The sequence below is a fragment of the Alosa pseudoharengus genome, unplaced genomic scaffold (assembly GCF_046254945.1).
Source record: "Alosa pseudoharengus isolate Yale_2024_CS ecotype anadromous, Long Island Sound unplaced genomic scaffold, YU_APseudo_1.1 YU_APseudo_1.1_scf_8, whole genome shotgun sequence".
Taxonomy (NCBI): domain Eukaryota; kingdom Metazoa; phylum Chordata; class Actinopteri; order Clupeiformes; family Clupeidae; genus Alosa; species Alosa pseudoharengus.
In genome coordinates, this window is record NW_027468870.1 from 9,572,079 (window position 1) to 9,599,578 (window position 27,500).

Here is a 27,500-nt window from a genome sequence, read left to right on the forward strand (position 1 = left end):
AGAGAGATGCTCTCTAAGACCCAGGATTTGGCAGCAGGTGAGGAGCCAAGGGGCTGCTTTTGTTGTGTTTGTTTTGCTCGCCCTTTTCCCCTATCAGAGTATTCAGACGTATAATGTGGAGTGTTGTTTATGGATGAGCGGTGAAATGGCAGTGGTTGCAGTGACATAAGAATAGCAGTGTTAAATCTGACGCTGGCGGCAGAGTCATCGGGGAGTCCATCTGCAAGTGTTCCAAAAACGAGCCCATTATGGAGAAGAACTGGTTTTTCTTTACAGTGCGCCGACACATGAAGAAAGAGGCCTCGCTTATGGCTCATGGCATGAGTCATCGTGTCTTTGTGATTTTGTGACTTAAATGGGATCATTCATTTGGTCTTTTTGCAGGCAGGTTTCGTTTTTCTGGTTTTACATATTATTTATATATATTTATATACAATACAGTTCTCATATTTCTGTAGATTTTTCTTTCTGTTGAGGTAATTATTTATTAAACATTCAATTATATTCTGTAGTCTTGTCTAGTATGTGACAGGTTTTATGTGAAATTGTTTCTAAAGCTGCCAAATAATTCTAATGACAGTCTTACATCTCCATATACACATATTTATATAACAAAGTATTTTACTAGCATTTAATAATATGTTGACATTTTTGCTGCCAAAATGTTGAAGGACTGTTGATTCAATTTGACAGTTTATACAAAAATGACAGAATGTTTGGCCAGATGTGTGTATTTATGTATGTGTCTTCCTGCATGTGTGTCTTTGTTTGTGTGTGTGTGTGTGTGTGTGTGTGTGTGTGTGCGTGTGCGTGTGCGCGTGCGTGCGTGTGTGTGTGGGTGTGTGTGTGTGTTTGTGTATGAGAGAGAGAGAGAGAGAGAGAGAGAGAGAGAGAGACTTAGTGAGTATGTATATGTGTATTTCTTTACACATGTTCTGTGGGGACCTGTATCCATGGTGACAGCTGGCCACATACAATAGCTTTGCTGTTAAAAGCAAAGAAGGTGGCACTGTGACAACCTTAAGACCCCGTCAAGCTGTCATGCCGATTTCTGGTGCTTTAATTAAACCAAGAGGTTGCTTCATATCATTTCTCTCAAAAGTAGAAGTTGTTTTTCTTTCTGTAGGGCAACAGGCATGACATAATCCATCTTTTATTTGGAGTAAAAATGAGATATGATGTCTGTTCTCTAGACTTTAATGGCTGTCCACTGGCGTAACAAATGATGTGTCCTCTGCACAAAAAGGTGGACACAAAAGGAAAAAAGATAGAGGATAAAGACACTCAATACTGGGCAAGATTCAGGAGAGACGAGCTTGACTGATGGAAGATGTGGTTGGGAGGAACTGGTGACACAATACATAAGGAGAGAAAAGAGCCTCAGAGACCATCAACAATCCAAAGGGAAGTCTACCTCGGGATCGGTCCCTGTGTCACCATTAGACAGAACGCTGTTGCCAGAGGATGTTGTTTTTTGATACTTTGTAGGGGCCTCTGAGGCGTTGGGGTACTGGACAGCACCATGAATTAAAAACTGCTGTTTGTCTAGCCTCAAGCCACAGCCCTCCGTAAAGATGTCTCGTGGGGTGTCTCCTATCTCGTTCCAAAGATGTCTTTTTTTTGTCAGATCTGATAGATGTTGACAGTAGGGATACGATTATTTCACTCTGTCCCTTATCTTCTTGTATTGAAAGGTTTCCATTTATGAAACAAAAGCAATTTTTATTGCAAAATCCCTTGTTTTGTTTTGATAATTTTTTTAAATTTCATATTTGAATGGATCGGTTCACCTTACCCACATTTCTGGTGAGCATAAATGGTAATTTTGCTTGACAGCAATATCACAATAAAAGCGTTATTTTCCAGGAATGTTCTTTATGTAAGGCATTAAATGATAATGCAGCAGCAGGCTAATAAGCACATTTTTGTCTGCTAGTGACGTATAATATACAAAATAAAAAAGGTGTTTGCCTCATATAGTCTGTTGGATTTTCTTGATGATGTCTTCATTCATCTATTACTAAGTGAGTAATCAGAAGCACTTTAGCATATTAAATAATGGCGTCTCTTTCCCGTTTGATTTTAGTTCTGCTACTGCATCACTTAGACGCTTCACCAAAATGGGTATGAAACGATTCTGGCAATAAGTTGTTGATGTTTGAGCTCAACAGCCAATCAGATTTCACCCCTACCTCCTGTACCCTTGAAGAAACATATTGATTGGCTGGATTTGTTTAAGCCACGGTCTGAGCCACTGTATTTGTTTCTGCGGACCGTGCACAAGCAGCAGAGTTTGTTTTGTGAGAATGCACACTGAACAGCTAGTGTTTAGTAAGGAGCAATTTCCAGAATTTGACAAAAGTGTATATATTAAGAATTGCAGACTACACCTTTCAGGCAGCACCATATTATAAAGTGGAAGTAAAATCTCAGATTTTACAGTGGAGTAGTCCCATCTGTTCTATCGTTCCAATCCTGGTATAATAGCTCTAGTGCTTATTGAAAAAAGACAGAGATCACATGAAGTAGTGGTTTGCACCTGAGGGCTTTGCCTGTCTTGGGCTTCTCTTGTAGTACACGTGTTTAGCCACGGTAGTGGCAGCAGTACCACTCTGTCTTGGTCCTCAGTGCCACACTGTAGCCACAGGAAATGAGGCTTATCTGCCGAATGGCTTAACCTGTCACGACGGAACTCGTGTCTGCTGTCAGGGACCCGCACACTTTCTTTCTCTTGCGCTCCCTCCCACGCACACACCCAGGCAGACCTGATCAACAGCCATGAAAGGAGAAACAACGAACAGTGCCGCAAAGTCCTACGTCCATCAGCGCACAAAGCCTCGTGGGCGCAGGCACTCCATCATCGCCGCACCCGCTGCACCTGTGACGCGGTTCAGCATCAGTGGCTTTTCTTTGAGTCTCACACCAGATTGAAATGCAAGTCCAAACGCTACTGTTATCCCACGTTTTATTACCCACTTTTACCCTCTTTTTCAGTTTCCCATGTTGAACTGATCCGCAGTGCTGTGTGTCATAGGTCCTTAGAAGGCCTCCTCTCTTAACAGTCGAGTGTAGGACAAGCTAAATTAACTTGGATGTATGGAAAATATTGTTGTCTGTGTCATTTTTTAACATATACGGAGGTCCATTCTCTCAATTTTGAGATCCTAGTGCTCTGGAAGATGCTTGGCATTTTGGCACGGACACCAAAATGACTGTTTATCCGTCTTGGGTTAGCCTCTCTTCAGTCAATACAGCTCAAATAATCAGTGGCTTCTGGCTATAACTCTCCTGTGAGTGCAGACTGCGTACTTTGTAAGGTGGTTGATGGTGATGGACGAATGGCATTTAAACAACTGTTCCCAATCTAATTTTCTTGTATGGAGCCTGGCCTGCCTCAATGCCACTGAGGGGCTTTCAGTGGCAAGCATTCTATTAAATTTCTTTGTTACCGTCTCTTTGTACAAACGTCTATACAAATATGATTTAATTGAATTTAAACTGCACTGATTTGGAAAGTACTCTCCTAAGATTATCAATGCAATACTGTTTTGTTTTTTTATTATGAAATTGTACTGTGTGCTCCTGGCAGATATGCATTGGCTATGCATGGTGCTAAGTGTGTTTGTGTTTGGTGGTGGAGGAAGGTGACTTCATGTGGTGGTGAGGGTGTAGAGAGTAGCCATGGGTGGTTTACCAACGAAACCCATCCCCACTGCTCACGGGAGACTCTTTTGCACACATTTGCGTAATTTCGTTTTCTGCTCAAGGGCAATCAATACAGCAGGATAGTTGATAAGGGCTAGGTTAAGCTCAGTTCATCATTCAGCCCTCTGCCCTCATCCGCAGAGGATCTGTGATGTACTGAAGATCGATTGAAAAGAGAGAATTAAAGCACGACCCCTGCTAGAATTACATGGTAATTTGATCCATTCAATTAGTTTACTCTTGATTGTGCCACAGATATCAGGTGCTTTCATTTAACAAACGATATGTGAATCCGCTTTTATTTCCAGGTAGCTTTTTATATCCCCCCCTCCTTTCGGAAACGCTGCTGATGTGGACACTCATTCCTTTCCTCTGTATGAGTTGCCCCGTCGGATACGTTTTGTCTCAGTAGCATATGGAGGTGTTCACAGCATGCAGGGGCCCCTACAATCTGAAGAGGGAGAGTAAGTGTGTGTGTGGTTTGTGTGTATGTGTCGGTGTGGTGTGGTGTGTGTGTGTGTGTGTGTGTGTGTGGTTTGTGTGTATGTGTCGGTGTGGTGTGTGTGCGTGTGTGCGTGTGTGTGTTTGTGTGTGTGTGTGTGTGTGTGTGTGTGTGTGTGTGTGTGTGTGTGTGTGTGTGTGTGTGTGTGGTTTATATGTATGTGTCGGTGTGGTGTGTGTGTGTGTGTGTGTGTGTGTGTGTGTGTGTGTGTGTTCGTGCGTGCGTGCGTGTGTGTGCGTGTGTGTGTGTGCGTGCGTGCGTGCGTGTGTGTGTGTGTGTGTGTGTGCGTGCGTGCGTGCGTGTGTGTGTGTGTGTGTGCGTGTGTGCATGCGTGTGTGTGCGTGTGTGTGTGCGTGTGTGTGCGTGTGTGTGCGTGCGTGCGTGCGTGTGTGTGTGTGTGTGTGTGTGTGTGTGTGCGTGCGTGTTTGTGTGTGGGGGGGGGGGGGAGAGGACGTTATTCCCTCAGGGGGCTAGCTGTGGGCCGGGCGCGTGCCTGTGCAGGCTGGTGAGAACCCCCAGCCGCGGCACTGATTGCCCCAGCCCCCTCGGCTGCTTTGTGGTGGTGATGAGGCCTTGGCAAGGTGCTGGGCTGCTGAGGAGCACAGAATTGAATGCTAATCATGTCGGGGAGAAATAGTACTCGCCTTTTTTGTGTGTTAGTGTACCAAAACAGCAGATTTGACTCCAGCAGAATGGACTTTGCTGTTGTTCCACTTACATTTTGAAGCAATCAGGAGCATTGTGGCATAAGAAGGGGGGGGGGGGGTTGTAGTGAGTGGTATTTGGGGAAAAGGTGTTGTATGCAAGTAATTTGTGTGAAAAATGCATTGTTTGGATTGCAGGCAGGATATGACCTGGCTTTTCACAGCTGTCATTTAGGGCTGTATTAGCTCTGCTCTGTTATTTCCTCACTCAGCTTGAGCCTATAAATATGACACACCCCTGAGAGAGACAAATCCCCCTCAGAGGCTCATGACCAAGCTGACGACTCTGCTCTCAAGTGCACCATGGAACCTACTCTAAACCCGGATGTTTTTACATGTTAAAAAGCAGCGTCTTTAATCCTATAGGTTTGCTATCCTGGCAGCTCGTGCAGCTATTAGAAGCTATTACTGTAGAACCTCAAGATGGAGAGCATCCGGCGTGGTACCTGAGTGTCGACGTTAAAACCTCCCTGATGGCTTTCAGCTTCTCATACACCTGAGTGCTGTAGATGATTAGAGCGCTGAAAGACGTGCCTCTCCTTCAGGCTGGCGGGCTGACTGGTGGAAAGTTGAACACTTCGCCCGTCTTCATCAGCTGGCATCAGCAGGGATCCTGGCCCATATTGAATGAATAAAATGAAATGAATGAATAAATATGTGTAAAAACACACCGTGGACTTCCACAAAGCGTAGGCTACAAAGCTAATTTAATCCCATTTGTTTTCATTTCATCTCATAAAAAGGACTCTGAATTGGACTTAGTCTGTAAGAATGATCTGATTTATTTGTCTACCTTGCTGATGGCTAGCAGGTTACTTTTTTATTGATTCGGACGCACAGTATCTGAATCAGTCGTCAGTCGTTGTCTGCTCAGGTGTTCCAGCTGGTCGTCTTTTCATTGCTGCCATTGTTCTGCCTGATGCTTCCTCTTATTTTGATTTGTCGTAGCAATGTTGCCTGCAGAGTGCCTGCTATTTGGGGGTGGGTGGGGGGGGGTGGAGTGTTCTCTGAGAGCAGTCATCATTGCCATCCTCATCTGTTTCCTACTGGGTGACAGCATGAGATAAAAAGCTTTATGAGCTGCTTGGTTTCAGATGAGTTGAAACAGTATATGCTAGAGGGCAAGACAAAAGAAACGAGCAAGAATAAAAATAGCTAGTGTAGTAATGTATCCTTTCACATTAACATGTATCTGAGTAAATATTTAGCCGACTGAGGTCAGTCTTAATCCTTTAAGAAATGTGTGTGTGTTTTCTGTCTCACAGATACGTTTTCTATGGTGGAAATATGACTTACATCAGGATATTATTTAGGCTAGTTCTCTTTCTTCTATACAGCTCATCCTTGTGAGAGAATATCTGATGATATCTGTATTTTTTCTCCCTCGAACTTGAAAGCTGAACGGTGTATTTGAGCATGAGAACAGTGTGAAGCTTGGGGTTTTGAACTTAAATTTATCCCCCATGGCTCAGGGTGGGTTTTTGACTTGCTTTAACTGTCCACAGCCCTCGGTGTCTGACCAAGCAAGCAGGCAGCAGGCAACAGCAAGCCAGGCGGCCAGGCCGTATGAGGCAGACGCCTCTACCAAGGGTCATTTGTGTCCTAGAATATTTTATGACGTGGAGTGTCATAGGCAGCACAATTATGTCCAAAGTAATCAGAATATTCAAAGGGCACAAGGCGTGCAGTCGCCAGAAGAAGAGCAGCACAGCCCTGCTTCCACAGAGAGCTTTTCAGAGCGCACTCACTCCTCCAGAATAGAGCAGATGCTTTCGTTTGGATTATACATTTCTGGAGCTCTTGAAGAATAGGTCCTGAAATATATCAGTGGCTCCTGAAAAAAGGTTCCATAATGGTTTCGGGGGAGTTTTTTCTCGTGCCAAGTGTGAAATGAAATGAGAGGGAGAGTGCACTTGAGTACGTGCGAGCCGAGACTGAGACTCTGCTTCTTTTTTTTTCCCATTGCATATGGAAGGCTGGTGCTTGCCTAGTCTCGTCACGGACGCGGCCATGTCATACTGCCAGTTCGTTCCTCCAAGGTTTGGGCAGGCATGACTCTGGCCCTTCTGGTCATTTAATTCAGCAAGTTGGGCTCGATGTCAGGAGCAGTGCTCTCATGGTCCAAGGTCATTTAGTCCACAAGTGCACAGAAACATAGAGAGGAAGGGAGAAAAAGAGAGAGAGAGAGAGAGAGAGAAATGATGAAAGAGATGGAGAGAGAGACAGTGAGAGAGCGAGAGAGAGAGGCAGAGAGAGAGAGCGAGATGGGGAGAAGGAGAGAAAGAGAGAGAGGAGAGAGGATGAAGGGGAGAGAGAGAGAGAGATAGAGAGATGGAGTGAGAGAGAGGGAGAGAGGGAGTGGTAGCAGACGATGACTGAGCTCCCCGTGGTGGGGAGTGATCTGCTCACGGATGTGTGCCACACCGAGGGGTCGTTTCAGAGGTCGGCGCGCCGTCCCGCCCGCTCCCCGGCACAGGTGGTTGGGGGCAGCAGCAGAATAATTTATGAGCGCTGGGTCACACACTCCCCACAGCCGAGCAGGGATGCCTGGATGCCTGCCACCACATTTGTGTGTTTTTATGATTTTCATTTTGGGGAAAGAGAGGGGATGTGTGTGGTTTCATTTGTTTTGTGGGTTTATATGACAAAATTTGGCTGCTGTTTTTTCACTTAGCATCTTGAACCAAAGCTGCTTAGTGTGACTGTGACATTTTCTATGGAGAACATGAATGTTTTCCTTGCAGCATTGCCTCTGCTCATGCTATTACTAGCATTAATACTGCAAATGTTCCATTCTTCTGATTAACTAGCATTAATACTGCAAATGTTCCATTCTTCTGATTTATTTTGCTTTTGTGTAAAGGTCAAATCCACACAAACCAAGGCATATCCTGACTCCATGAACAAATACATGGTTGAAAAGGGGTGAGAAACTTTTGATATTTATGAAAAGAGATATGCATTTCTTGAAGACATGTAACTGTTCCATTAAACCTCCTTCTAAAGGTAGACTACCTTTCATGGAACCACTATATCTTGGACATTGAAGGACTTATTAAGTAGAAAATCATGTATGTTGGTTAAATTATTGATAAAAGAGTGAAAAATAGTGTGGCAACGAAAGGACACCTTTAGGCACCAATGGTATCTTTTTAATCTTTCTTAATACAACTATGAATGCACTTCAGTTAAAAATATTAAATCTTCATATTTCCCGTGTGAAAACGCTGCTTGCTACAGCTGATTGGCTGGGCCAATGTGCATGTGTTAAATCAAGTTACGGTACTTGTTACATCTTGTCTGTAAAGGTCTCTGGTTATGATCTAATTGATTGATTGATTGATTGATTGATTGATTCTGATCCAATTCTCTCCAAATGTGGCTATTCAGTGACAAATTTGTATAGAGTCGTCTCTGTAAATGGGTAATAAACACAGTGGCCTGAACTCAGCCATTCACAATTTCAGCCCATCAGCAAGTTGCTTTAGGTGCATTGGAAGAGAAGTCTGTGTTTTCACTGGTTGGTGAGCTCAGATATCAACACCCTTTTGTCATAATTGTGGACTCTGGACAAACTTAGTTTGTATACATATGGAGGGCAGTGTAAAATAAATCTGTAATGCAAGATCTACATTACCACACAAACAGATTACACAGTACAGATTACACAGTACACCCAAATAATATCACAGAGAAGCATGAACTTCAAATGACCCAGCAACAAAGGTGCAAACAAGCTTAAACATACCCATCACCAAAGCTTTTTGTATTTTCTTTGTTGTAGGCATTTCATACAGCTGAAGTGTAACTAAGAGGAAATTAAAGACTAAAGACTTTGTAGTCTTACAGTTGCTATGGTGCAACAGGATTAAATTCCTCCCTATGAAAAAGAGAATATCATTTTAAGAGACTCATTAAACAATATTAAACATTTGGTTTGGACTACAGAGAGGTGAGGAAGTGTCCCTACTGAGCATTTATCCTCCGCTAGACTGTACTTAATTAGCAATTGTCAATCACAAAAAAGAAATGCTCAGACAAACTTGTAGTTAATGATTAATCCTCTAGGCTACTCATTCATTCAGTGTGGGTTAAGCAAAATAAACTGACCCAAAAGTCATGGTTTGAGGCGTTTTATCATGACATTTATTTCATAATGAATATTGCAGAAATTCTTTGTTGTGATTTATTTTCTTGGCTCATGACACTTGGCTCGCTGCTCTCACTTGTTTTCCTGTTAGGACCCCAATCTTTTTATGTGCTGCAAACTACTAGGCTGCCATTTTCATTTAATTTGGTGGAAGGGTACTGCATGGGCAGTATCACAGGGCGGATCCATAAATTATTTTTCATTTTTGTTCACACCACAATGGTATCTGGTCTTGGTGGAGGTATGAGTGCCCCTCTAGTTGTATTTTTGGTTCGATCCAGTTTTTCTTGTCTAAGAATATATCTCGTCTAATTATATATTAAGAGGTTATGAAATAAGGTGCCATTGTTTGCACTTTAATATATACTGTATATCCCTATATATTAAATGGTCGGGCGTCTTTAATCCTTTAATTGCACGTTCTTCCATGATTTTGCGATGCATTAGTGTGCGCTGTGTTTGTGAACTCTTTCTTACATATGCAGGATTTTGATTAATCACACATGGCATTGCCCCCATAGGCTGTGCTCTTCCTCATCTGCACCATTAGTCACTGTCACCAACACTGACTTTATGCACTGCATCGCTTCTATCTATTTCTGTGTGTGTGTGTGTGTGTGTGTGTGTGTGTGTGTGTGTGTGTGTGTGTGTGTGTGCATGTGTGCTTGCATGTATGTATATATGTATGTATGTGTGTGTGTGTGTGTGTGTGTGTGATTGCATGTGTGTGTGTGTGTGATTGCATGTGTGTGTGTGTGTGTGTGTGTGTGTGTGTGTGTGTGTGTGTGTGTGTGCATGTGTGCTTGCATGTATGTATATATGTATGTATGTGTGTGTGTGTGTGTGTGTGTGATTGCATGTGTGTGTGTGTGTGTGTGATTGCATGTGTGTGTGTGTGTGTGTGTGTGTGTGTGTGTGTGTGTGTGCACACGTGCATATATGTGTTTGTGTCCTGAATGTGCATGCACATGTGCAATATTATGTGAATTAGTCTCTGTGAAATAAGCACTTAACGCTAGTGGCTTGTGTGGCAGTGTTGTACAGTATGTCATACATCCTGGCTGTTCCTCTTACAATTCTCTAGTCTTTAAGTCCTTTTGTTTTGCTTTTCCCTTAAGTATGATTCCTCTGTTTGCAGTTGTATAGGCATGCCTGTATCAGCATGTTTGCGTTAAGCATGCCTTGTCTAGCGATTATCCTGGGCACGGTCTGCTCTGGCCCTCGTCTTTCATCTTGGCCAGCCCGGGGGCTCATCCTCCTCCATCCTCTCAGAAAAGAGAGTGACAGAGAAAGAAGTAGGCCGGGGGAGCTGCTCACACCCACGCACAAGCGCTCTCTCTCTCTCTCTCTCTCTCTCTCTCTCTCTCTCTCTCTCTCTCTCTCTCTCTCTCTCTCATTCTCTCTCTCTCTCTCTCTCTCTCTCTCTCTCTCTCTCTCTCTCTCTCTCTCTCTCTCTCATTCTCTCTCTCTTTAGGTGGTCCGCCACTGGTCCGACAGCTGCAGGACAGCACTGGAGTTGGCACCAAACAATTTGCAACATCAGACCTCGTTACGTTTGCAAATCAAGTGCCGCTGATAAGGTCAAATGCTCCGGCAGCTGAAAGACGTGACCTTCCTCCGCGTATGCCAGGGGACTGTACTAAATCGCTTATTTTTTTGTTTTAAATTAATAAATAATAGTATCAGAAATTGCATCGTAAATTTCATCTTGTGCTTGTAAACTTTGGGGCGGCACGAGGGACCTTACTCAAATGTTTGACACAAATTGGGCACAAATGAATCACTGGTTCTGGTGTGCTCTGAATTCATAATTTTGGCCCATGCTTGGCAAAAAGAAAACTATTTATGTGGTCTATAAATTATAAGGGCAGTACAATTTAGCCAAACTCTAATGTTTGCCTTTAATGGATTTGTGATGTATGGTATGATATGTGATGTACAGGGCAGGGCTTTTATGCTGACTTGAATTTACTAAAGGACATGATGAAACAGGGAAACATAGTGAAGTGATAGTTGAAAGTAAATATCCAATGATGAACAATGATCAGATGGTGTGCGCCATTGTCACACTCGCAATGACAAATGTGTCTTGCTTGTCTTGTGGATTGGATTGTTGTTTGCGCTTCAAGTCACTCTATGGGTAAATATATCTGTGTTTTAGTTCAAAACGAGCCCCTTAATTTGTGCAGGTAGAGTATCCCAGTTGTCCCGTTTTAGTGTGACATGCTGTGGTGGTTTTATTTATGTCCTTAATCCCCCAGCTGTTAGCTCATGCTGGCCTCCCTCAAGCTGTTTGGCCTGACAGGAAACAAATGAGTCAGAGAGGCGGACTTTAAGGCATGCACAGCATATCTGCAGCTCTCTGACCTCTGTGCTCCCGGTGAACTTCATGCTGCTCTCCAGAGGACCTCATCCATTCAGCTTAGTGTCCAACCCAACTGCACCTCTCTCTCTCTCTCTCTCTCTCTCCCTCCTCCCTCCCCCCCCCCCCCATGGTCTTTTTTGAAAGATACGCATAAACAAACACGGACCGGCACATACCAGCACATGGATTCTTCTCCCGTGAGAGGGAAGTCACAATAAGAATGAAAATAAGAATAGGCCTATTATAAGAATAAGAATACAGTATCAGCTTTCTGTTTCTCTGTTTCTCTGTTTCTCCGTTCACAGTAAGGTGGATTATTTTACATTTAATCATGTTTGGGGCATATTGCTATTAAAATATTATGACGGCTTTTGCACATTATGTCATTAAAAGCAGCGCTGCCTCCAGGGATTGCATTTAATCCCAAATACCCGGATCCTTGCCCCGCTCAACCTCCGTCTCTGTTCCCCAAACCCCTTTTGTCTCTTTTATCCTTCTCTTCATCTGTAATAGAGCGTCTCGGTTCATGTACTGCAGGACTTCAGTGCAAATTTGATACCCTGCCCCCCCCCCCAACCTCTGAGAAACGGTAAATTAAGCATCATTTTTCATCATCATCTTTCTCAGTCACTTTTCTCAGGGTGATTTCAGAGAGCCCATTTTGCATCCATGTGAACATTGTCTCTCTGTGCTCCTATGAGCCAATTTTCTACAGACACTGTGACAGTCTTCCACTTTTTTACTAAACTACAAGAATGGAGTCATAAGAGACAGCTGAGCGATGCACTTATGCCAGGTGCGCTTGGCATTTAATATGATATAAAATGGAACGAAGGTTATTATAATGTTATTGGATCATTAGTCTTGAAAACTACTAATACTTTGGGAATCCTGTTATCATAAGTATAGCTGTTTGCATACAATAGGATTGTATAATAATGAAAGGCATCCCACATAACTGCAAAGATGATGTAAGGAAGATGCCACCAAATTCTAGGCTATAAGAACGTTCTTTTTAAAGACATACTATTGTTGTCACGTTTAGAGACAGCTCCACTTACTTTAGAATTCAACTGCCTCAAGACTTCACACATGTGCAGATATTAAACCTGGGGTTTGAACATATCCACAATGTTGATATTGTTCATTGACATCTGGTATATTATATTTGGAGAACAATTGAAAATAAGCCCCTTTTGTGAGCCAATAACAGAAGTAATTCCTGAGAAGTAATTCCTGAATCATCAGACAATGTGGAAAGACTTTTTTTGTTGTTGTTCTACCAACAACAGATGGCTATGAATCACCCATCCTATAAATAAGTACTGTATATCATACTGACAGGAAACCTTGGTATGGTGGCTTATCTTCATTCAGTACCTAGTTGTCTCAATTCAAGTACGTACATTGAATTCAAGTACGTACGTTACTATGTAACGATACGGACAAAATTGTTAGGTCATTATCTATCTACAATTTCAAAAATCAATTCAAATGTCAGTACCTGGGCATAGATCTTGAGATCACCAGCTCAGAAATTCAGTGGCAGCTCATTTGGTGCTTTCACATTCATGTATATGTCTTGACATGCTATTTGCACATCTGCTTTTGAATGGCCCCATGAACAGACCAGGAAGGCCCAACAGATCCAAGCATCGCTGTCTAAAGAGTATTCAGCACGTACTGTCACACATTCATGGGAAGGGAAGGTTTCCTTAAATGACAACATAGCGTACAGTATCTTTAAATGAATAGTCTTCTTATCCCTGTGTCATTATTATCAGAGGTGGCCTCCCCTCCTGCTACTATCCCGCTCTGGCGGCCTGCTGCCATTGTCACCAGTGGATAGGGATGTTAGACATATCAGCTTTTGCACAGACTTATCAGCTTTTGGAGATATATCGGCTTTTGCACATTTTTATTCAAACCTAGTTTTAGCCCGGCAAAGACAAATGCATACATACATACATACATACATACATACATACATACATACATACACACATACATACACACACACATACATATGCCTGAAACATTGAGGTTTTCACAGATACCACCAGTCAGGTAAGGGGACGGGTAAATTAGGAGAACATTTTAATTGAAATATGCCCACAGGGTGAATTACAATGTACAACCCCAAATCAGAATAAGTTGGGACATTGTGTAAAATCAGAATGTAATTACAGAATGCAATAATCTGCAAACCTCTTAAACTCAAATTTAGTTGCAAAAAGGACACAGACAACATATCAAATGTTGAAAATGACAAGTTGGGACGGGGGTAACAAAATGTTGGAAAAGTTGTATAATGATAAAGAAAACAAAAGGAGGAATATCTCTAATTAGGGTAACTGGCAACACTATTGGGTATGAAAAAGAGCATCCCAGAGAGGCAGGGTCTTTTAGAAGTAAAGATGTAGGGGCATTCATCACTCTGTATAATTTGAATACTTCTTAACATGAAATTGTGAAGTATTTGGGGAGTTCACCATCTGCAGGACATCATATAATTAAAACATTCAGAGAATCCAGAGAAATCTTTGCAAAGAAGGGATGGAGCTGAAAAACAATATTGGATGGCCGTGGTTTTTTGGAACTCAGATGGCACTGCATCAAAACCAGAGCTGTTTCTGTAAAGAAAATCATTGTATGGACTCAGGAAAACCTCTGATAACCATTGTCTATGTCATGGGTCGGCAACAGGTGGTCCACGGGCCAAAGCTGGCCCGCCAGCACTATTATTTGGCCCGCCAGATTATTCTTGTAGTCCTTGTCTTGTATTTTTTTTTTAAAAATGTATAATTTACAAATGGCCTATTCACCAATCAGACAACAGGTGCTTAAACAAATATGAGAAAGAACACCAGAACGCACTATGATCCTGTACTTTGATCCCTGATCCTCTGCCAGGGCATGTTCTCTGTCGTGCTGAGCAGATAGGCCATCTTGAAGGTGCCTACAGTATAGTGCCGGTCCTTTTTATGGGCTCTACTTTCGCGGTAAAACTTCCTTCTTTAGACTTTTTGACCAAGACATTTTCTCCCAGCTAACGTATAGCCTACCTGTAGTTCACTCCTCACTCTGCACACTAATATTTATGTAGGCAAACAATAAACATTGTCATGTCAGGAGGTGGGTCAACCAAGTATTTAACAATAAAAGTAAGATAGACTATCCAAAGTAGTAGCCTAATTAAAATAAGCCAGGCTCCGTGTTATCATAATCTAATATCAGTCTATCATAGCCAAAATGATTGCAACTGGTCTCCTCAGTTCCTAAACATTTACTGTTGATGTTCATGTTGTTAAATGAAGGGTGAAGCACAGTGGTAAACATTCCCTGTCCCAACTTTTTTTGAAACATGTTGCTGGCATCAAATTCAATATGATCATATATTTTCCATGAAATAGTCCACATTTTCATTTTCAGCGTTTGATATGTTGTCTATGACATTTTTGCTGCTAAATATGGGTTTACAAGACTTATTATCACATTGTTTTTGTTTTTTTTGCATTTCACACAATGTCCCAACCTTTTCTGATTTGGGGTTGTAGTTTTTGGCCAGCAGTGTTTGTTGATTTTTCTACAGTCAGGATGAGGGCAATTTGACAATACCTAAACCATATCTGTATGACTGGGCCCTGAGGCCAGACTAAACTGGAGGACATGTGCTGGATTAATGTTCCCAAGTGAAATGGCTTCTGGGGGAAAAAGTAATGCCAGCATAAGTCAGTGACCTAAGTAGAACTGAGTCATTGACATAAGTAAAATTGGACATTTTGTCAGTCATCAACTTGAGGGATTCTATGGCATTGTTGTTCTAAGGGTGCACACACTCTCCTGTGAAGAGCATTATATGAACATGAGCAAGAGGCGGAGGAGGAAAATGAGGCCATCAGAAACTCAGTGTTACTCAGCGGATACAGTTTATGGGCTTGATAACCCTGTCGCGGACCCTGCGTGAGTTTTACCGCAATTGCTTAAATCACAGAAGTGCACACTCTGTGGGTCTGCAGACTGCGGTGGTAGTGCTGGTGGTGAATGGGTGAAGGGGCGGTAATGGGCCTGTGTCTGGCTGGGGCTTTTGTCATGATGCTTTTTACGAGCACTGGCAGTTCGGCACCAGTGGCCACATTTTGTGGAATCAGGGGAAGGAGGGTGGGTGGGCAATCAGTGGGGCATGGGGTGGGGGGGGGGGGGGGGTGGTGACTGCTACCGTTGTTTCGTATGCGACATAACCAGTGCAGACATGGCTTATCAAACCCTACACAGACACTGGACGCCTGACGGTGACCCACAAGACATCAAATTACAAAATAGGTAAAGCAGAGTTCTTGAAAATGACTTTGGAAGCTCCAAGGAGAGATAGTGGCATATAATGAAGTGTGCTGACTGTAATTGGAACTTGGGCGAAGAAAATGACTGAGGCTTGTTTTATCGTTCACAGCCTGTGTGAAATGCACGGTGAACTTTCCAGGGAGATATGGCGTGGCCCTGCACTACCTGCACCCAGCAGCCATGGGAATGGGGAGGTGTTGCCAGAGAATAATAATGCATGTCAAGGTTGCGTTCACATCCATTAGTACTTTTGCTTCTCTTGCGGTTTGGCTGCCCTCGCTCTGTTAAGTAAGGCTGAGGTGCACATACTAAGTGAGCACAACAAGTTACTCAAAAAGGGGCTTTTGAGCAGGAGCCTCCTTAGAAAGTAGCCTACACCATAGAACTGTTTTCCTAAAGCATTCCAAAGCTACAGTCACTACTACAGCCTAGCAACAGGGATGGCATTTTAGTATTGCACTGTGCACTATTTCACAGCACAGCTGAAAGTTATATACCTTTTGGTTCTGATGCCAAGAGTGTCAACAGTTGGATTGAAAGTGGTTTCCAAGTACAACAACTAATGCCACCCATTGTGCTTTTGTAGTGATTACTACACTGGCAAAACAGACAGAACAGAACAACAACTGCAAAGTCATGAAGCTCGTGTACAGACAAAAGGCACACCTCACCTGCACCGCAAGTCACTTTGAATTAAAAATGTCTGCTGAATAAATGAACATAAAAATGCAAAATTGACACATGGCTCCCCTTCTTAGGCGGCGCCAGTGGCCACTCCCGCAGTGACGGTAGTCTGTTCAGATGTCAGCCTTTGTTTGGATGTGTGTGTTTGTGTGTGTGCATGTGTTCCCTGTGTGTGGTTGTGTTTTTCTTTTCGACATAGTTGAGATATGCACAACACACTTAACAGGAGCAGCCACCCAGTTGCAATCCATCTGCTGTTTGCATTTGAATTCAGCTCCTGTTACGCAGATATGAAAGGGGAGGACAGGTTTTCTGTGGAACCACAGCCTTGGTGGTTCATAATGGTGGGTGGCGGAGGATGGCACTGTTTTTTAATCATGTAGATTTGATGCGGTTAATTAAAAAAAGCTGCATGAGGAATGAATGTCAAGCAGAACCATGATTGCTAATTGAATATAAATGTGTTAATTGAAGTGTGATCTTTAAATATGTGCTCGACAAAAAGCGCCTCTTGATTTCTAAAATTGTGTACTGGCATATGCTCTAATTCTGTACATGTTTGCTGCGCCTAAAAGGCATGTGGAACAATGACCATGGAAGACTGCTGTTCTAGCAGTCAGAATAGCAGTAAGCTGGTGGAAGTAGTCTCCGAAGGTGCTTATATATATTCAGACGTAGCCTTTAAACAGCCCTTATATTGCATAGGAAGTGTATGCCTTATAGGCAGCAACACATTCACGTTTGGCCTCTGTGTGTTGTGCAATTGCCGTAATCACTCGGCACAGGATCTTAGGCCACTTGTCCTCTCTGTGAGTCTAGATCTGCCTGTTCTCCTCCACAGTGGTAATACTAAAAGACTGAGAGCCAGCACAATGTGACGCTTTGAATAAATACCTGTTATTAAACACATGACCTGAGTTAATGTCTGATTTGGTATGGTTGGGGGGCAGATTAGAGTGAAGTCACTCATCCACTTCAGTAATTATGCGGTTTGATGGAAAAGAATGGCTACAGGTCTGCTCCGGTGGTCTTTGTGTGTGCTGGCGAGGCGAGGCATTGGGGCCGTTCAAGGACACTCCGTTGATGACATTGTTTCACCGTGTAATGAGGAGTGATTGCTCCGTGCAGGAGTCAAAACACCTTGTCAAACTTGACCAGAATCACAGGCAGGTGAAGCAGGGAGGGGCGTAGATTAGCTCAGCTCGCAGCCCGACCGAAAGTCATCGCTCTCTGTCTCTGTTGTCGGCGGCGGCTCGTCGTATTCCTGGCGTCGGGTTGGCATGGCTGCCAAGACGACCGTCTGTTCAGAAAGAAGTGTGGGACTGGCAATTGAGAGTGTGTGTGTGTGTGTGTGTGTGTGTGTGTGTGTGTGTGTGTGTGTGTTCATACTGGGCTCATATGCATGGCATGTTTAGGAAAAATGGCGGACAGGGAAGGGAGGCCTGCTCAGGTACCACTAATTGCCATTGATAATCATCTCTAATCTCAGTCTTCAGTCTCAACCTTCAAACTGCTGGTTAATTAGATACCTGCGGGGAAAGATCCATTACACAAATCAATCTTTCCACACGGCATAACCCTTTTCTGTCTCTTAGTCTTTACTATAAGCGAAAAAACTGTGTGCACTACCGTCTTATAAATACTGCCACCATCTTTTGTCTCAAGTAGGACAGACTCGTCATGGTTTCATCCTGCTGAAAGCGTAGCCTTGTTCACATGGATTTCTCTGCCTGACATCACTGATGAGACATATAATGTCCATATAATGATGTTCTCAGTGTGCTGCCAGCCAAGGGCTTCTTTCGGCTTAAGGCTGCTTGTTTGCTATGGAGACCTGCACTCTGGCTAACAGGAAGCTTGGCTCTGGGTGGATGTGACCGGTTAGCTAGAGGTTTTTGTTGCTGGGCAGTTATGGCGTCTTCTGGTAGAGATACTTAAAAGGGAAAATGATATAAATAGAAATTATTCACAGTAAAAATATACGAGTACATATGGTGTAGGAAAGACAGGGCACCTGCTGCAATACATAACCAGTTCTAAGAAATATTGTTGTTTGTTTTCATAGTTGTTATACATAGCTTATATACATTTACACTAATATACAATAAATAATTACATTCACTTCCACTGAGGATGGGTTGACTGTCTCACTACTCGGCCTGTTGCTGTGATTGAACAAGACAAATGACAAATGGGAAAAGAGAAATAAATGACCGATATACAGTATGGAGTGGTCATCTTTATGAGCTGAAAGACAGAGCTGTTCCTTTAAGTGAACATCATTGAGGCCTCAACGAGATTTCATCGTTATCTCAGAGGAACCCCAGTAGCCCCGTAGTCTTAAATTAAAAGTTGATAAGGGAGGGGGAAAAACCTTCAGTCTGCCAAACAAAGCATAAATTAGTTTTTGACAGCGCATTCAAGGTGGTGGTGCATTGTTATTTACGGCAGCCAATTCCTTCCAAATTGAGCAATTTTTCATTCCAATTATTGTGCAAAATTATTCTCCCCCTGCCCTTTGTTTCACATGGCGGATTTGAGCTCAAAGTACTTATAGCTGTCATGTGTATAAAAATGTCTAAAAATATGCATTAGAAATACGCCTAAATCTCACATTTGTGAGTATAATTGTAGTGACTTCCATTGAAAATTCAGATGAGGAATTCTCGCACAATGATTAAGGAGAATATCTGGTTGTCCTCCATTGGAAGATATCATTTTACGATTTGTAAAATGTGTTGGATAAAGATGTGATATTCTTACATAAGTATTTACTGTCCCTTTAACAGAGATCTATCACATGACAAGTAGTTTGATATGGTGTATTAATTACAGAGCAGCCTGAAGACTCCTCTTCTGCAGCCTGATATGACTAAACACACACACACACACACTACAAATGTGAAGGTGAATGATCCCAGTGAAACACGAGCAGGAGAGAAATGCACAGTCAGAAAGTCTCAGTTTGAACCTGGATACATTTGGAAGTGCTGCTATCGGTTTCCATGTCACTGCTTTCTCGTATCTGGCTCGGCTGTGAGCGGGATCGATGCTAAGAGCAATCCCAGACCGAGAAGTTAGTTAGTGGTGAGATAATGCAGTTCCCTGTGTATGAATATGTTCTTAGGTATAAACATTTATTTTAATTAAAAACCAATTATAACACATGTGTATATATATAGTGTGTAAAATGGCTATCCTGTTCATTTAGCCGCCAGCAGCCCAGAAAAAAAGCTGAAAGCAGTTTGACAGTGCTGATCTGTGCAGTCTGCCACATCTGTTCGGGAAAACACCTGGACTTTCATGGGCACCTGCAGGAGATTTTTATTTTAGTTTTCACCATATGTGTTGTCAGGGTGCAGTCTAGTGGATTGTCCCACGGGACTAGATGCACTTTGTAGTCTTAAGATAAAAGTATACAACACGTCAGGAGACAGGCTGTTGAAATATTGGTAGCGGATGTCAACGATATCCTGTGCAAATTTGCTTGCCTACAAAATTGCCACCATATAAATTGTGTGGACTGTAGACTCCCCATAGGAATAAGTTTGGGGCACAGCAATTGAGCTATGTCTAAACTGAGTATAGCTCACTCGGGACAGAATCAGTCAAGAAAAGAACTGTAAACATATATAGTTAATGCAAATAATATTCTTAGTATTCAGCTATTTGTGAAATAAAACGGATATTTTCATGAATAGCTGCTATACATTGTTTAAAATGTTTTTAAACATTGCTTCTCATTTTGTCACTAACTAAACAACTCCTCAGAGTTTAATGGCTGGCCTGGTGAAAAATCTGTGAGGTTCAAATGGACTCTACTGATTCCCCACTGACGGTTCTCAGACTGAATTCTGCAGTGAGAGCTGGGGTCAGAAGGCTAGCTGCTTCATACCCCCTCTAATGGCTTTCCTGCTAAAGCTCGTTGAAGGTCAGCTTTGAGCAATATCCAGAATTTTCAATATGGATTTAACATTCCCTGTGAGCTCTTGCCTACAACTTGCCTACAGCCTGCTGATATTGAGCGTAGGCTATAGTATGCTCTAGTCTGCCTTGACTAGCCACATTCATATTATTATATTTGTCAGTGGAGTTCTGCGCCAGTGGATTCACTTACCAGACATGCTCTACAAGTGCCACAGTTTAGTATTCAACCACTGAGACATTCTATTGTTTGTGTCCTTTAGCACCGGGGACCGCAGTGCCACCACTTAAAGTGTTTATGTTTGCATAGCGGCATCGGCCTAAATGTCAAACTTATTCTTCAGATAATATTTAGCCTAGAGTTTTTTGGCCTGCTTCCTTTGATAACTAAAATGATGTATGAAAGTTATGCTTGCTATGCTTGAAAGCTATGCTTGAGAATTGAAATAGGGTTTTATCACCAGTATTAGCAGTCTTCTCACATGATACTGTTCAATTATGTTTCCAATATTTTGCCACCAGCCTCTCCTTTGAAAGGTCCAAATTCTTTCAAAGATTGCACAAATACATTTTGCTTTACCTTATTTGTTTGATTTTGTATAACACATTGTGATTGCCATGTGCTGCTTTGTTGGTTTGGAAAAGAAATGCCTGGGTATTCCACAAAAATTAACCTATCTTGTTTATGTCTTTCAGATACCTTGGAAATGGGGTTCCTGGCCAGGTTCCCCTGCGCTTGGTGCTGCCATTGATTCCCTGGAAACATTTTTTGGAGCGCCTTTTCATGTGAAACAGGACATGGGATGTAAACGCTTGGACTCTCACCAGCGGCCTGCAAAACAACCCACATATAAATGCTTGTAGCAATTCCACCCTCTTTAAATATAGACACATGAATATCATGTGGGGGCGACCATATTTCAAGTCAAAAATTAGATTCTAAATGACGTTTTCAGTCTACCCTTGGTACTACAAGGTTTCCTCGGAAAAAAGCTCATTAGCATTACCCAATGGAGGGAATCAGGGGAGAGTCAGCGCTGAGAATAGACTCCAAAGAAACTGCACAGTTTTAAAGATTTAGAATAGAAAGCCTTGACTCTTTTTTTTCCCGCAGACCTATTTTTGTGAGGGTAGATACACACTCGTATGCAGTGCTAGGAGTAAATCTCCTGTGCAGTGGATTAAAGAGAAGGGGAACATAAGAAAGGGGATTAGGACTAAGCCTAGAAGTTGACGATGAGGCGGTGGAGGTCCGCTGTAAGGTCGCCGACGCCCCTGGCTCTCCTGGGGCTTCTCCTCTGGATGGCCACGGCGACAGTGGCCCTGGAGTTCGAGGGGGTGCCCGGCCAGTGGGCGCGCTACCGGAAGTGGGAGGCGGGCGCGTCGGGCGAGCTGAGCTTCACGCTGAAGACGAACGTCACCAAGGCGGTGGTGCTCTACCTGGACGACGGCGGCAACTGCGACTTCCTGGAGCTGCTGATCGCCGACGGGCGGCTGTACCTGCGCTTCGCCATGCACTGTGGCGAGCCGGCCTCCCTGCACACGGAGACGAGCGTGAGCGACGAGCGCTGGCACCGCGTGCTGCTGACGCGCAACTACCGCCAGACCACCCTGGTGGTGGACGCCGAGGCCAAGGCGGCCGAAGCCAAGTCCAAGCGCAGCGAGATGGTGGTGGCCAGCGACCTCTTCGTCGGTGGGATCCCGCCGGACGTTCGACTGTCGGCCCTCACGTCCAGCACCGTCAAGTACGAGCCCCCTTTCCTCGGCCTGATCGCCAACCTGAAACTGGGGGAGACCACGCCCGTTCTTCTGGATAGCCAGAGTGTCATGAACGACCTGGAGTACCTGTGCACCAAGCAGAATCCCTGCAGTAACGGGGGCTACTGCTCCATCCAGGAGGGAGAAGTGCTCTGCGACTGCACCAACACTGGATACAAGGGCAGATACTGCACCGATGGTGAGTGGGCCAACTTACATTATGCGTATTGTGAGATATGGGTTATGGCAGTATTAAAGATAGATCTGTAAAGACGTCTAAAGTCTTATCAAACTTCAAAAGGCTACAGTCTGTTTTGCTGAATTGAAATTTTAAACAAAAAATGCTTTAGTTTGAAGCCACACAATATAAAGTTTTTAAAGTTTTAGACTTAGGGTGTTTTCACACTTGGTCTCTAACGCGAACCAAACTGAGACCACCACAGTTTGCTTTGAAGTCCCCGAGACGGTTCACATTATATATATATATATATATATATATATATATATATATATATATATATATATATATATATATATATAAAAATAAAACTATTATCATTAGGCTCATGATGGGCCTACAGACAGCTAAACAAGTGTGTTCTAACATTAACATCAGGCTAAATATCTTTTCATCCAAGCTATTGGTAACTAGCAATGTAGAAATCAGTGAACTTTGGATTACATTGCTCACCATTTTTTAATGATCTGCTAGGCTATTATCTCTCTTTCGAACTCTTCTTGCAAACATAGCCTATGAGAGACTGTGCAGCGCAGTTAACGGGCTGCTGTTCACTTGTCATTGTGGGCATGAGCCAAAGTTGGACATAGCAACAGTAACCAGGTGGTGCGGGCCTACAACTGAATTAGAAAATGTGATTGGCTGGCGTGTTGACTGACAGTTGTATTGTATTATATTGTATTGTATTACAAAATGTATTATAATATATATTTCCATGATAATTATTTCATCCTGATAATGAATGATGATGAAAATAGATAACTAACCCAGAGCAACTACATAGAACATAATCGAAGGCAGTAGGCTAGCCTAAGGTCTGAAACCCCCAGAGAAGGTATAGTGTGAACAGGAAGAAAATTGAGGCCCCATCAGAGCTGAAGTGCACCAGAAAGAGAACTGAGTCTTCTTTCAAATGAACTCACAATGTGAATACAAAATGAACTGAGTCCCTTTTGATTTGGTCCACTTTTTGGTCCCCCTTTAGTGGACAGAGTTTGGTTCTTTTAAAAGGGACTATATGTGAAAACACCCTTAAATTATAGCATTTTAGCTGCACACTGCAATTTAAAATAAATTAATTTTATCCAAATCCCTTGAGTTTGGCATTTAAAATAGTCAATGCTTCAATGCACTTTCTGTACATTTGTACTCCAGTATACAACCTTGGATCAGCCTGTGGGCACTGTATTCTGTATCTAGGTCATGAACTACTGCTCAAGATCTTGTCTGTAGTTCTCCACACTGCTTTACTTACTAAGGAGGTGCACAAGTCTGATTTTTCACGGTTGATTAAAGCGCAGTTGCTACAAATGACTAATCAATTAGTCGGTATGTGGTGTGCGCTATGCAAGTGTCATGTATTATAGCAAGTAGATGGGGTAAATGACGCTGGCTACAGAAAGTTAGCTGTCTGAAATAATGAACCAACATACATGAATGTCAAAAAAATCACCAAAACATGGAATGAAGACATGCTGATCTGATCAGAGCAGATCAAGAGACTAGAGTTTAGATGTGCCACCTCTTATCACACAGTGTTCTGTATTGGGGTGAATAGGTGAATATCTTGGTCAGAGAATTCTCAGGTCTGAGGCGTCACTACCCAATTAATTTCATTTAGAAAGCAAGAACTGATGTTCTGTGACATTGAAACTCTAAACTGTGTGTGCTTCACACCGGATGTAACAGGAGAAGCGCTTGGAGTATTCAGAGGCTGAACAAATCTCAACAGCGAGAGGAACTGAGTGGATGCTACCTACAGTAGTACAGTAAATGAGGAAAAGTGAAAAGTATTTACAGTCATCCATAATTGAACTGGCAGCTATAAGATGCCGTAGTTCTCTATCACTACAGTGTAAGGAGACACTGAGTAAAGCATCCTTGCTAAGGATTCTTTTCCCTAGTGTTTGTACAAAAGGCACAATTTTTTTTGGTTGATAATGAAAAGGAAAATGTTTTCAAAGTCTACCTTTTTACTGTCTGTAACACGTAGAGTGGCACATTATGGATTTTCTGTGTACAGCATCTTTAACATACAGTCCTCTCTGTTAAGGTAACAACACTGAGTCATACTCAGCTAATTAAGGCAATGGAATCATTATGCAAATAGTTTTAGAATACCATCAAAATTCTCATCTGGTAAAATGCATAACAGTGGGCATATATGTGCATTTATTGTGCATATGTATGCAAGGTTTGTCGTTCCTAATAGAGCATTGCAACAGATCTTTGCACAAGCAATTCAAACTTTAGTGCTTATTAGCCAGAGATATTAAGCCAAATACCTCTCCATGGCTGCACCACCAACAACAACAACAACAACAACAACAACAACAACACTATTAAAAACATATTCTGTATGCAGTTGTAATTTTCTACATGTTGTTGATTAGCACATGCCACCTATGGACATGGTGACGGTGAGGATGTCTGTCTGACCACAAACTTGCATGCACAAATGTGTAGACCAAGACTCCGCAGCACACCCAGCAGAGCCAGGGACCATATGGCAGTCGAAAAAACACAAAGGACTGCTGAGATCAGTTATGCAAAGTCCTCATTTATTGTGGTGACATGGTGCAGAAAGTGCAGGGAGTGCAGAAAGCGTTGGGAGAGGACAGACGTGTTCAAGTCCCAAGATTTCTTTCAGAGCTACTGGAGAGAAGTTGGCAGTGCGGCACGATGAGAAGAACATAGTGGCACCCACACAGCACAATGAAAAATCAGATTACTTGAAAATAACCGATTACTTGAATGTCTTCTGAAAGTTGGGTATTCCCAGTAAATACCATTACACCGTACTCATACAGGTGAATGAAGCAGAAGTGCATCACCTCAATCTTGATTGATTGGAATCATTCAAATTCATGTTCAAGAATTCAGTCATTGAAAACGTAGCCCTATTGATGTAATACAACATGTCTAAGCTTGTGAATAATAAAGCAAATCTATGCTCACATACACACATAAAAATGTTATCAAATCAACCGCAATTTACATGCGATCATGTGATGGTGTGCTGAACACGGCCAGGGCTGCGTCGCTGCCCCCTCAGGTGACTCTTATGCTAGCTTTTACCCTCCCAGCTAAGAGAGCTGTCAGAGCCAATTAATCCTGCTCGCACCAGAGCAGAAAGAAGGGCAAAGCAATAAATCAAGCCCCGTGTCTTCCTTTTCAAAATGAACATCATGTGTCTGCACACATGAAACATGGAGAAAGGGGTGGAAAAAAAAGAAGAAAAAAATGCTTTGCCACAACAGCACTCAGCGCCCAATCAAAACACCATCTCATCCCTAATGTTTGTCTCCCCTGAGCACGACTGCCTCCATTAAGGCACTCCACTCAACTCTTTTCATATACTCAGCAATCTATAGGTCATCCGTGAGCTCGGTGCCATCCATGCGGAGTGCCTCCCACTTCCTCATAAATGATCCATAATCCAAAAAAACAACTGTGTAGTACACAAAAGTGCATATTTCCCCCCAGTACTTGCACATTTACACAAATGCAGTTCATATGTACTGTATGTTGCGAGCTCTCAGTGTTTTTATTGGTGCGGGCTTAGCCTCTGCCCTGAGTAAAACTGGTGCTTACTACGGTGGCAGGAGTCCCACCGGTACTGCAGTTCCTTAAAGCAGATCAAGTGTGCACTCGCCCTGTGTTCCTGTTGCATCATGCTGTATCTGTCCATCCTAGCTTTTACTGTAATGAGATGCACCTGATAAGTGCTTGAAGCAGCCCTCATGAAAAATAACTGTAGGAATCTTATAGTATTATAGGACAAAATATTATAAGAATATTTTGGACATACAATAGAAGTACTATAAGACTGTGCTGTAGGAACACTGTAAAGAAGGGAGAAGTTAGCGTGACCTAAAAAGAGTTCAAACAACTTCTGTAGATCGCTACCTGAAGCTCTGTGGTCATGCCATAATGTACTCTCATGATAGAGTACACTTTGTATGCCAGCTCGTTTCTGCTTGTGACGTCAAACACATATAGGATTTTACCCCGACGCCTGCAGCTGTATTGAAAGCTGTCAGGATGTATCGTTTCACCAAACCCTAATAAAGGGTGCTCCACATTAAGATTGCATACAGCCACTTTAACATACACGTTAGCTGACAGGTCTGCTGTCACGGCCTTTGTCTCGGTGCCAGCACAGAGAGAGCCTGAGCCGCCCACCACAGCGAGCTGCGTGACTGGACAGGTTGGGCTTTGAAGGTTATGCCTTTTTTCTCTCTCTCTGCCACAGATTCCGCCAGCATGGAGGCTTCCTACTGCATCACAACAATGCTGTCACTTCTTGCCATTGTATCAGTTTCTGTGCACTTGACATTGTACAGATGTATTATGGAATGGGCAAGAAACTGTAGAAAATGGGGATTTTGGCAGGTCTATTAAAAGCAAAGTATTTTTTGAAAGTACATTTCCGTTTGTTAGTACACAAAGATGAAAGTGACATTACAAGAATATATGGAAAAATATCAACGGACATCATATTGTGTTGAACATCACAAGTTCGCTTTTTAATGATTCTGAAACAAGCGTGCACACCTTTGAGTCTATTCCTCCAAGGTCATTAATTTGCAACACACTTGTATCACCCCATTAAAAAGACCTACTTGGACATTCACCTCACACACCCCGACTTTTGATTAACGAAGTTGCTGCATGTTAAGGCCATTAAATGTACTCTCTCAGAGACCTGGCAAAGATACCAAAATCCTCACTCAAGGGCATGACTGCCTTTGTGACATTTTCACATGATGTTTTGAATATTCATGTGAGAGATAGACAGTGGTATAGAGTGAATAGATGGCTATACTGAAATGGTTGTCCTAAAATGCAAAATACATTCCAGAATTCATTAATTCCAAACAGAGCACATTCTTCTGTGCTGAAAGCATTTTTAACGGTTAAATAAGTGGCAGCCCTTTTCAGGGATAGATCATAAGTGGGTAACTGTGTTTGTTATACTTTTACAGATATGTTAATATGCTTTCAATGTGTATCTTTGGTTTCAAGGATGCCTTTAATTCGAGGGACCCTCTTTGGCATAGTCGACATCAAAACAGCTTATGTCGTGCCTGCACTGCTCTTGCGAACTGCACCCTCAGGAGAAAACA

At 42.7% G+C, this 27,500-nt stretch overlaps 1 protein-coding gene across 1 annotated transcript in view; it reads left to right on the forward strand.

Moving 5' to 3' along the window:
- The first annotated feature begins 19,754 nt into the window (after positions 1 to 19,754).
- nrxn2a (neurexin 2a) overlaps positions 19,755 to 27,500 on the forward strand; it is a 157,047-nt gene continuing 149,301 nt past the window's right edge. Inside the window, 2 exon segments of the mRNA XM_076275208.1 lie at positions 19,755 to 19,809; positions 21,694 to 22,332. Coding sequence (XP_076131323.1) covers positions 19,755 to 19,809; positions 21,694 to 22,332 — 694 coding nt within the window.